This window comes from Python bivittatus, unplaced genomic scaffold (assembly GCF_059951505.1).
Source record: "Python bivittatus isolate LINGU-HERP-01145 unplaced genomic scaffold, Pbiv_v1 ctg000960_np1212, whole genome shotgun sequence".
Classification (NCBI taxonomy): domain Eukaryota; kingdom Metazoa; phylum Chordata; class Lepidosauria; order Squamata; family Pythonidae; genus Python; species Python bivittatus.
Genome location: NW_028277124.1, coordinates 9,156,323 through 9,167,357, shown reverse-complemented (window position 1 = coordinate 9,167,357; position 11,035 = coordinate 9,156,323). Strand labels below are relative to the sequence as shown.

At 41.7% G+C, this 11,035-nt stretch overlaps 1 protein-coding gene across 1 annotated transcript; it reads left to right on the top strand.

Annotated features, from left to right (window-relative positions):
- The first annotated feature begins 2,668 nt into the window (after nucleotides 1–2,668).
- On the top strand, nucleotides 2,669–8,961 carry SRA1 (steroid receptor RNA activator 1). The gene is made up of 5 exons (XM_007437939.4): nucleotides 2,669–2,786; nucleotides 2,872–3,045; nucleotides 3,548–3,723; nucleotides 5,184–5,292; nucleotides 7,660–8,961. Exons 1-5 carry the CDS (start codon nucleotides 2,762–2,764, stop codon nucleotides 7,806–7,808), a joined length of 633 nt encoding a protein of 210 aa, XP_007438001.1. The 5' UTR covers nucleotides 2,669–2,761; the 3' UTR covers nucleotides 7,809–8,961.
- The last annotated feature ends 2,074 nt before the right edge of the window (nucleotides 8,962–11,035 follow it).

Genomic DNA, 11,035 nt, shown 5'->3' with positions numbered 1-11,035 from the left:
TCTGACTTAATTTAAAAAGTAAAATGAATGATGGCCATGATGTTTACTACTAATGATAAATGTGACTGTGTTTCTAAGAATTAGGTTGTGACAATTATAGGCTCCATCTTCAAAAAAGGTAGGAAGGATAATCCTGCCAACTACAGTCTTATACATTTGCTTAATACTATTTGCAAGCTGCATGCCAGACATCTCTACTTGAAATTAAAGGATTGGTTGGTGCAAGAAAATTAGCTAGCTGAGGTCAGTCAGGTTTTCAGGGAAGGGCAGCCTACTCTTGATCACTGCCTGATACTCCAATCTTTAATATTACCATTTCTTTATATGTGGTCTTTATTGATCTGAAAGCATAATATGATTCCATATCCCATGGCATATTCTGGACAAAATTAGAGGCTGCCTTGATTGATTCCCCCTGCTTATACTTTATTTAGACTGTAGCAGCAACTCTCTGAAGGTGAGGGACATTTATCAAATGTTGTTTGAACATATGGGGGTTCAATCAATATTTATATCATTACTTTAGTGGGTCACTTAAACAACCTGCACTTTTATCCACCTAAGCTGGTAGATAAGCAGATCTCCATTTTACTCTCTGCAGATCACACAGTGACTCTGACATGGTCCCCTATAGATCTTAGAAGAGCCTTAGGTACCCTAGGGCAGAACTGTAAGGAATATCACTTAAAGATAAGTTATAGTAAAATTAAATTAAAATTTATGAATTTATACTATTTATACTCCATTTATTTATAATTTATAATAATATTATACTCCTCTATTTATACTCCATTTCATAAATGGAGTATTAAATAGGCACAAAATCAAGCAAATCTCATGCTATAAATAGTTGCAGGTTGTTTTCCAAACTTCTGGTAGCAGAAAGGCCAATGGCTCAAAAGAGTGCTACTGCTGTTAAAAAATGTTTTGTACAAGAGAGAATACAAATATACCAGCAGCTGACAAATTATTTAAAGCTAAATTCATAGTACAGCTCCTGAATGGAGCACACCTAGGTCCTTCTAAGTTTGTTCAGTCTAAATTCCTTTGAGCAGCACCTTAGTTCCTTGCTTTTGTTTCTAATTCCTCTAGTTCCTCTGTATGACTAGGGATGGGTCTAATCAAAGTGAAGGCTAGTTTAACTGGTGGCTTAGGCTTTATAGTTTTCCTATGGGCCTTGCTCCCTTAACACTGATAGATGATTTTCAACCCAAGTGGAAGCAGTCATATACATCAAAGCTGCCATAACTTGGATTTGCACCATCTTCTTTATTCTCTAAGGGTTATGATCAGGTGATTGGACAAGATCACTTCTTAAGCAGCACATTATGACTGCAGAATGAAAGTCTGACTTAGTTAGGTCTCCCTATCTTCCCCTACCCAACAGTGTAAGGGACAGATTTACACCTTACATGTTACAGGTATACCTTACAAAACTGACAGTCCGGGTCCAGAGCGTCCTTTACTTTGGCTTGTTGTTTTGCTCTCTTTGGCTCTGTTGTGGGGAGATGCAATCAGACCCTGTTTAGAAGGTTGATGATCCTGAACCAATGGGTAGGTTGAGGCAACGAGCTGGGGGGGTCTAGCGCTCTACAATCTAAAATCAGTATTGTGATTTTCTCAATTCAGACTAGGGTGCCAAAAAATTGCTCAACCCAATTTTTCTTGGTTTTCTTACTTTTGGACAATTCCTCAGCAACATACAGTACAATGTTGCAGTTTTGTGTAGCAGTCAGATTTGCTGCGTACTTTTAGATAATAATTTCCTGTTGCTACAGAGATACTAAACACAATTATATTTGTATCGCTGCTGTTAAAATGATACCTTTTGTTGTATGTAAGTTGATAGGTATAAATTTTACTTCAATTATTTTTATTTGAAGCCTTTTCTTTTTATCTAATTTTTTAATATTTTAAATGCTGTTCTTATTTTCTGTGGTTGTGCTGACATTTCTATGTTATGCTGGTGAAAGACCATAATAAAAATTTGATTGACAAATGAGAGTACTCTGCATGGGGGGATGGGAGGAAAGACTCCATAAGGATGGCAGAAATTGTGGGATGTAGTTCTGTTAAAGGTTACATTATCTGCGTTAAACATGTTAAAATATGCTTCTTTTCTTTCTGCCTTTAAACAGGCTGTAAAGATAGACATACTGACAAATAGTAGATGAGGGGGTGTCCGCAGGGTGTGATCAAAAAAGTTGCAATGCACATAAAAAACAGGCGGAACTTCGACCCCACTGTTGTGGCCATCTTGACTTTTTTGACCTTGCCCTGCAGACATCCCCCAGAAAGAGGCAAGCGATTGACTGGTCGTGTAGTCTCATTTGACTTTCTCAGACCCACGTTTACTAGCTAACTTCTCTGCCCTTTCGTACTTTATTGCTCTTTATTTTACTATTGTTACTAAGTTCTGCATTTTATAACAAAAATAAAACGAAGTGGATGGAAGCATTCTCTCCGTCCGTCTTTTCTTCCAAAAGGTTCTTCTGTCCTTCAGCTACGTTCTTCGTGCGCTCAAGGGCCCTCCTAGCCGGAACGCACCACTTCGGGCGCATCTTCCGCCACGCTTGCAGCGCCTCGCGGAGCGTCAGCATCCCCCGGGTTGGACCGCAAGGCCACGGCCGCCGCTCCTCCGTAAACTCCGCCCACCGCCCGAAGACTGACAGGAGGCGGCCACGTCATCGCGGACGACAGGAAGCGGCCTGTCAGAGAGCCGCCCGGCATTTGGGCGAGCGCGCCGGACGGAAGTGGGGCGATGGCGGAGCTCTATGTCAAGCCGGGTGAGCCGCGTCGGGGGGCGAAGGCGGCGCTTTTTGCGCGAGGCTGGCGGCTGATCGGGCGCGGGGCTTTGTTCTTCTTTTCCAGGGAACCAGCAGCGCGGCTGGAATGACCCCCCTCAGTTCTCTTACGGGTTGCAGCAGCGTCCGGCTCCTTCGAGCGGTTGGACCCAGCGGGGTCCCTTCCGGAGAAGAGTGACGACGGCGAGAGAAGGAAAGGATCCGGAAGCGGTGCGGCAGCCCCCCGTTGCCTCTAGCCCAGGTCGGGAGTTGTTTGAAAATCTGTAGAAATACTGCGCTCTAATTTTATTATTACTTTTTTAAGGAGTGCGCATCGCATTTTGCGCCTGGAGAAAGCAGGTTGCTTTTCTCATTCTCCTTATTTCGGTTCTGATTCCTGGTTTATGCCAGCCAGGTCAGTCTTTGAGACTTCATGAACATATTCATGTAGTTTTCTTGGCAACAATACAGAAGTCCCAGTGCTTCTTTCGGGATGGTTTTCTTATTTCCTAATCGAATCTACAGCCCTGTGGTTTTCATTCCAATGTTCTTATTTATTTATATGTTATTCCCAAGGATGGGAACTAAGCAGTCCAGAATTGGGATAATTGAATCTGACTCTAAGGGGTTAGTATTTCCTATGCAAGTATGCTTAACTTCTCTGCCTGATTTTTATTTTAAGGCCCCATGTTTTCTCTGTGTGCCAAACTGGATTAATGCTATACACACTTTTCTCTTGACACGATCTATGTCTACTCTCTCAGTTGGATTACTTGCCCCAAAGTCTGCAAACCTGCCTCCTTCTGGACCACCAGCCTCCTCATTTCAGAGAGCAGATGCCACAACATCATCTGTTGTAGAGTCTGAGAAGGAATATGATGTAGAGGATGTGCTTTCCTCCTTGCATGAGGCTCTGAACAACTGTAGGACTTTCGTGCAGGTGAGAGAGCTACTGGCTATTCCAGGATTTTACTGTGGAATGAAGATGTTTGTGTCTCATCCTCTTGCCATACTTACTCTGGCACAAAGATGCCTCAGTAACTGTTTTTAAGGCAGAGGTCCTCACGCCACCTCCATTTCATCCCTTGCTATTGGGGAGGCAACCTAAAGTTATCTCTAGTTGTTTTGCTATTAAAATAGTGTTTTCCCTCTTCTTGTGACCCAGAGTTTGCACTACAAGGCATCAGTGATGATGCTGTGCAACCAACAGCAATCATCTTTAAAAAGGATGACTGCAGTTCAAGCAAAAACAAAGTTCATTTATAGAACCTTGGAGGAGGGTTACATTGGAACATCAGTCTTCCAGAAAAATCAGTATTTCTGTGATAACCCCCCCTCCCCAAATCTTGCTGATGTAGGATCTGGGATGATGCAGGGAGGGTTTGCTTGATCTGTAAGTATTCCTGAGAGCTGTCTCTTGTTTGATCCCACATTCTCCTTTACCCTACCCACCTCTCAGGATATTTTTTATTGACAGAGGAATAGCTGCCTTCAAGAAGGCTATACAGCCATATTCATTCAGGATAATTAAAAAGTGTCTAAACCCTCCATCTCAGGCACATGTTTGTAGTCCCTCATTTTTGTTTTGCCCTACATTATGGAGAGTGATTGGTGGTGGTTTTTTGGGAGAATCCACCCTCTGCTGCTCTGAAACTATCCTGCGTTAAATCTGTAAGGAGAGCATCCCTGACTGGCCTTCTTGCTGAGGCAGAGTAAAGCTCAGCCAAGAGAGCAGCCAAGAGAGCAGCATCATTTGCTTTCTGCTGACTCAAAGATGGGGGAAATGCACATTAATGTGGCCTTCAGAAAGTGTCCTGAGTTTTACTGTGCTAGATTGCTTGATTAGCTAGAGATGAACTTCTGAAAGATGAATACAGAGCTCAGGGACATTTGGGCTACATTTCCTTTGGGATTTTCTTTGGTAAACACTGGTGACAGGATACCCTTTTATTCTGGTTAAAGACTACCAGCACTAGTGTCGCCTGGGGGGAATACAGAAAGAGGCTTTCCTCTATAATAACTGTGTCCTTCATTTCTTTCTGGCTGTTGTTATGTGCTTTCTGGCTTCTTTTACAGTTCTTCCCACAATTCCTCAGGCTTTTTGCCCATAAGATCCATGTACTTGTTTAAAATGTGGCATGCAATATGAGATCTTTGAGATCTTTACAATGGTTCAGTTCAATCCTTGGCATGAAGTGTCTATAGATAAACTTTAGGCACTGGCTGTACTTCAGGAGGGTTGCAGTGGAATTAGCTGAGAGGGTAGAAAATGTAAGTAGGCAAATGGTTCCAGACCTTGTTGATATGGCTTGATCGTACATACATTGTGGCTAGAATTTGTAAATACAGTCCCCCAAAAAGGTACTTTACTTGCTAATAAGAATTTGCTTCTGCTTTCAGAAACAGGTTTGTGATGATATCCATAAGCGCTTGGTAATTCTGCAGGAAATGTGGGCACAAGGCAAATTATCTTCCCCTGTAAAAAAAAGAATGGGAATTCTAACAGAAGGTAAGGAATACACCTATCGTCTGCTATTCTATGGTAGTGATTCCTCTTTGTAATCTTCAGGCCCAGGTGTGTTATGTAATATATGCAGCAGAAATATTGCTTTGGTAGAACTGGCAAAATCTCATGTGAGGGAGCGTAGCACATATCTAAACCAAAGCAGTTTTCTTAGCAATGTGTGGTCAGGCTGGAGGGTAGCTGAGTAGAACCATTTTTCCTATTATATTTTTTAACCACTGTTTGGTTGCTTTGGAGTTCTCCAAGGCTGCCCCCTACCACAGGGAGGCAGGACCTGTTTTATTGCTGTGCCTCAGGTGCCTAACGAACCCTACTGGGTTTTAGAGTAGGGGTTGTCCTCAGGCTCTTTGACTAATGCCTTTTCATTGCTTGGAATTGAAGGATGACAGTGGCGTTGGCTCAGATTGCACCTCTGTGGCCTCAGAGTGCCACTGGAGGAAGATGAAGAGTGAATTCAAATGCAGATGGACGAGAGCCTTTATTAAGGACTACTTTGTGGCCAAAAGAACAGTGAAATGTAACTATTTCTGCTCTTATTCTGTCTCCAGATTACTGGCTAGAGGCCCTGTTTTAGTTGACCCAATCCCTTTGTGGGAGAGGGTGGCCAGAGAAACACCTGCAGGGCAGTGGTGAGGAATACTTGAGGCATCTGATGGAAAAAGTCACTTGGGTCTGCCCTGAGCTGGATTCCACCCGTGCAAGTCAGTGGAGTTGACTGAAGTGTAGTCTTACCTAGTTATCTGGGAGGAGTTTGAGCCAATTGATCTCAAGAAAGTGGGCAGAATTCTTAGGGCTGTCAGTTCAGCCACCTGTGTTTTAGATCCATATCCCACCTAGTTAAGGCCTCCTGGGACATAACATATAATTTGGTCCACAGTGAGGAGGTGGTCCCACCTGCACTTAAGGAAGCAGTGATCTGTCTGCTTCTCAAGAAACCATTACTGGACCCAGTGATATTGGATAATTTTCATCCTGTCTCCAAACTTCCCTTTTAGGGAAAGGTTTTGAGAAGGTGGTCAGGCTGCAACTTCAGAGAGGAACTTTCTCAGAGGAAAGGGTTACCTGGACCCCTTTCAGTCAAGGTTCAGATCTGGATACAGTACTGGACTGCTTTGATTACACTTGTTGATGATCTCTGGTGGGACTGGGATGATGGCAGTACATCCATCCTGCCTCTCCTTGATATCTTGGTTGCTTTTACAATCATGGTATCCTTCTTGACCGTCTCAGGGGATTGTGACAGGGAAGCACAGTGTTCAACAGTTGTCCTTCCTCCGTAAATGGTTCCAGTTGATGGGGGGGAGAGGGAAAGGTCTAGCCCTAATCTCCTGCTTTGCAGGGGTCCATAGAGTTCCACTATCTCCCTACCCCTATTTAACATCTACATGAAGCCACAGGGTGAGGTCATCAGACAACAATGAAATTATACATCTCTGTCCTGGCTGACCAAGCAATGCCCTCAAGGTTTTTTCTCTGTCTGGAAACTCTGGGGATCTGGATAGGGAGGAACAGGAGCAGGCTCAATCCTAGCAAGATCACGTGACTATGGATTTTGGGAATCCATGGATCTGGGGACTTAACATTTTTGGTTCTGAATGGGTTAGCACTCCTCCAGACAGAGCTGGTGCACAATTGCTCCTCGATTCTCAGGTGGCAGCCATGGCTTGGAGGGCTTTTGCACAAATGTTTCTTGTGTGCAAAGTGCCCCTGTTCCTAGATTGAGAGGTCCTACTCATGGCAACTCATGCTTTGTTCACCTTGTCTTGCCTTTGAAAAGCATTTAGAAGCTGCAGTTGCTGCAGAATGCAGTGGTGCAGATAGTTATGGGTGTTTCTTGGTACATCCATGTAGCACTTCTTCATGAGCTGCACTGGCTTCCAGTGGACTTCCTGGAGCAATTCAAGGTGCTGGTTATCACCTATAAAGCTGTTCATGACACTGGGCTTGTCTCCAATCTGCTTATCTCCAATCATTTCTGCACATCCCACAAGATCTGACAGGACAAACATATTCCAGAGTCATCTGATGGGACCCAGGAAGTGTCCCTTCTCTGTCATGGTACCTGTCCTCTGGAACAATATATCCCCTGAGATTTGGATGGCCTGCTGGTCTTTTTGTAAGGTGCTGAAGACCTGGTTCCTCTCCAAGGCAGTGGGCCAAGCTGTTGGGTCATCCAGTCATTGGTGATGTGATTATGTGCCTTTGAGTCACCCCAAGTGTGATGTGTTGTTTTAAATTGCTTTTGATTATTTATAGTTTTTTTTTGTTGTCCAGTTGTGTGTGGAGAAAGCAGCCCTATAAATTAAATAAATAAATAAAATAAGTTTTGAGATGCTTTCTTATTTTTTTCAGAGCTCAAGAGTCAGCATTGGGATATAGCTGATGAGATTCATCGCTCACTAATGGTGGACCACGTTGCTGAAGTAAGCCAGTGGATGGTGGGAGTCAAAAGGCTTATTGCTGAAATGAAGAACTTGCCTGGAGGAGATCCACCGCAGTAGATAAGCAAGGAGTCAACCCTGTTTGAAATCCAAATGCTTATGATTTGTCTGAGACCAGGAACTGGGCAATATGAAAATAGGCCCTGCCTGGAAGGCAACCTGGTCCAGGGGGATTTGACTTCTAACCAGTGAACAGTTTTATCTCCTTAATAACAGTTGCATTTTCCAACGTGATCACATCATGAACAATGAGAATTTTTCTGATACGCTAACAAACACAGAGCAACTTTTTGAAGATAGGTTAAAAATAGCAATTTTGCAGATACTACTTTTTAATTGTACAGTGAATCCTAAGTGCCATACTGGTGTTAAATTTAAACAGTTAGTATAGCTACAGTAAAGTCTTCCTATTTTTTTTTCTTTTCCCAATAAGTGTGTTCCTTATTTTGCCTGCAGAATTCACTACACCTTCTTCTCTATTCTCTAAAGAGTGCCTATTGTACAAAAGCTGTTTTCTGTTCTTGAGCAGAGTTCAGTACTAGAGATTACTAAAATGAGGGACATTAAATTTTAGAAAACCCATTTCTAACAGTCACTTCATTTTAGGGAAGACTTGATTCCTATTTATTTTATATGGCTGTATTAAAACTGCTGAAACTTTTCATTTTATCTTTTTTCATTTAGCCAGTTGCATCTGACATCTTTTCTCTTGTAGCAGGTGGACTGGAACAAGAATAGTTGCTGGTTGCCCTATGCTTCTTGTTTAAAACATAATAGAATCCTAAAAGAAATTTTTACTATTTTATAAAATATCTGGAAACAGGTTTAAATGGCAGCAAAAGGATTTTTGAATAAAGTTTACTAAACCAGAGTAGTTTCTTGGGTCCCTGCAGAGATTGGTGGGTGAGTCTTGAAGGCCTCATTGCCCCTTCTCATTCTATGGGGCTTTTGATGGAGGGATGGTGTCACGAGCATTTTCCTCTGCCAGCATTCAACACTTCTGATGTGGTTTTTCCTGGATTTGGCATGTTGTGTTTAATATATGGATAAAATAGTAGCATGTATCAACATTTGTTTTGTTAAACTGTGAAACCTTCAGAGAAGTTGGTGTGTTTGTGCGTGTTTATGTGTGTGTATAATATGTATATATAAAATATATGGAGAAGGGATGAATATTACCAGTGGAGATTAAAAATAATAAATTATGCTGTTACTAATTGTTAGAGCATGTTTATCAGCTCTAAGTCATGTAGCTTAACTTTGTATTTAATATACATACTAAAAGTTTCTCATTTTCAGCTCTTATAACTGGAACCTTGCAGAATGTTTCCTGCTGCACACGTGCCTAATAGCAATTAAGAGGACAAAGCCATACTTTTAAAAATGTCCATCTCCCTGGTTCTGCTGTAGAGGAACAATGTCATTTCTGGCAAACATTTTATATAGCTGATGAGCTTCTGGGTTAATAGGCCATGGTCTATATATCTGATATCCTGACATTTCACTGGCAACTGTGGCTGACATCTTCAGAGGCAAAGTGATCTCCTCTGTAGTTCAGTTCTTGGCAGCTCACAGGCAACTGAGCAAGAACTGACTGAGCTCTTGTATTTGTAACCAAACTAATTTCAAATTGGACTGTGTCACTGGAATTCTGGAAAGCCAGTTTCTGACTGGTTATTTGTCCAGGTGAATTTGTAATTGGTCTGATTCAAAGAAGTTCCAAAGGAGTTATTGGTCTGTCTTTGAAACATCTCCTCCTCCTCCTCCTGGTGTAACATAAAGCTTGAAACCAAGCTTTAGGCTCTCTTCCTTGTTAAAGTGGTTAGAATGTTTATAAAACTCAATAGCTTCTCTATACATAGATTGTGTGTCTGTAAATTGAATCTTATGCCCATTATATAGCAGTGAGTGTCAAGCTACTGGTGATTTTTCAAGTTGTCCTAGCCAGCAATATCTTTCATGTTCTTTTAGTCAAGTGTTAATACTACATTCTGTAGTTCAAATACATATCTGTCTGCGGTTGCAAGGTATGTGATAAATTCCTGATAATGAAAATGGATTTGTGCCATCCTTAGATGATTCTGGCATAAGCACCATTTTATAATGGTGTGATTATAAAATTTGCTATTTTTGAATTTGAACTCCCAGCAGTTCTAACCAGCATGGCCAGTGGTGAACAATAAAGGATACCAGAGTCCAGTACCTTCAAGACCACGTTGGCCATTCTTATTCTGCAGCTATGAATGCATAAAACTTCAGACTGCTGAAGTTATGCTTGGCTATTGTTCCAATGGAAGCATTTCTTTGCATATGTACATGCATGCACTGACAACCTGAAAGACCTTCAAGGTGGCTACATGAAACTTCAGGAGGACATAGCCACCTTAATACTTTTGAGCAGCAGTGTTCTGAGTGTGGCATTGTCATGAACGAAGCCCCACACCAAAAGATTTGGAGTCCTATTCCAGAGATTTTGAACTGCAAATGGCAGTGATCAACAGAAGATATTGGTGCACAAAAATTAGTTTATACTGCCAGTTTCAGATTAAAGTTCAGGCTTACTACCTAACTTAGTTTCCCTGTACAGGAACAGATCCTTTAGATGTGCCTAACATCTGAACTCTGTTGAGCACAAAAACGGCCTTTTTATTATTTGATCATGTTCCCAAAATCCAACAATGTATACTTTTGCCATGGCAGCCTTGCAGTTACATGGAAGTCACTGTAAAGGGGATTACATAATTTAATATGGCAAATATTCTGTATTTGCTCAGTGAAAGTACCTTAATTGTCTTACATCATACTTTGTGTAAATACTGTGTAATGGTCTAGGGGTCTATATGTAATAAAACTGGATTGAGGTTTCTTTAAAGATGAAATATGAGAAATGTACACTATATTTAAAAATAATTTAGTTCAGTTCAAAGGTACATTAATGTGAAGTGTTTCAGTGTTCTGAGCATCTGTTTTACACATCTTTTTCTGGTGCTGGTTCCATAATTCTAATGGAACAATGCTTCCATTAGAATTATGCTATCAAACAAACAGGGACTTCTACATATATTTCACTCATAGTTCAATCTGATGACCCCATTTAGTAAGAACCAATAGTTGTTAATCCCCTTCATGGATCACTGCCTTGTCGTGGCGAAGGGGCTTGCGTAACTCAGTGAAGCCATGAGCTATACCGTGCAGGGCCACCCAAGACGGACAGGTCATGACAGAGAGTTCTGACAAAATGTGGTCCACTGGAGAAGGAAATGGCAACCCACTCCAGTATCCTTGCC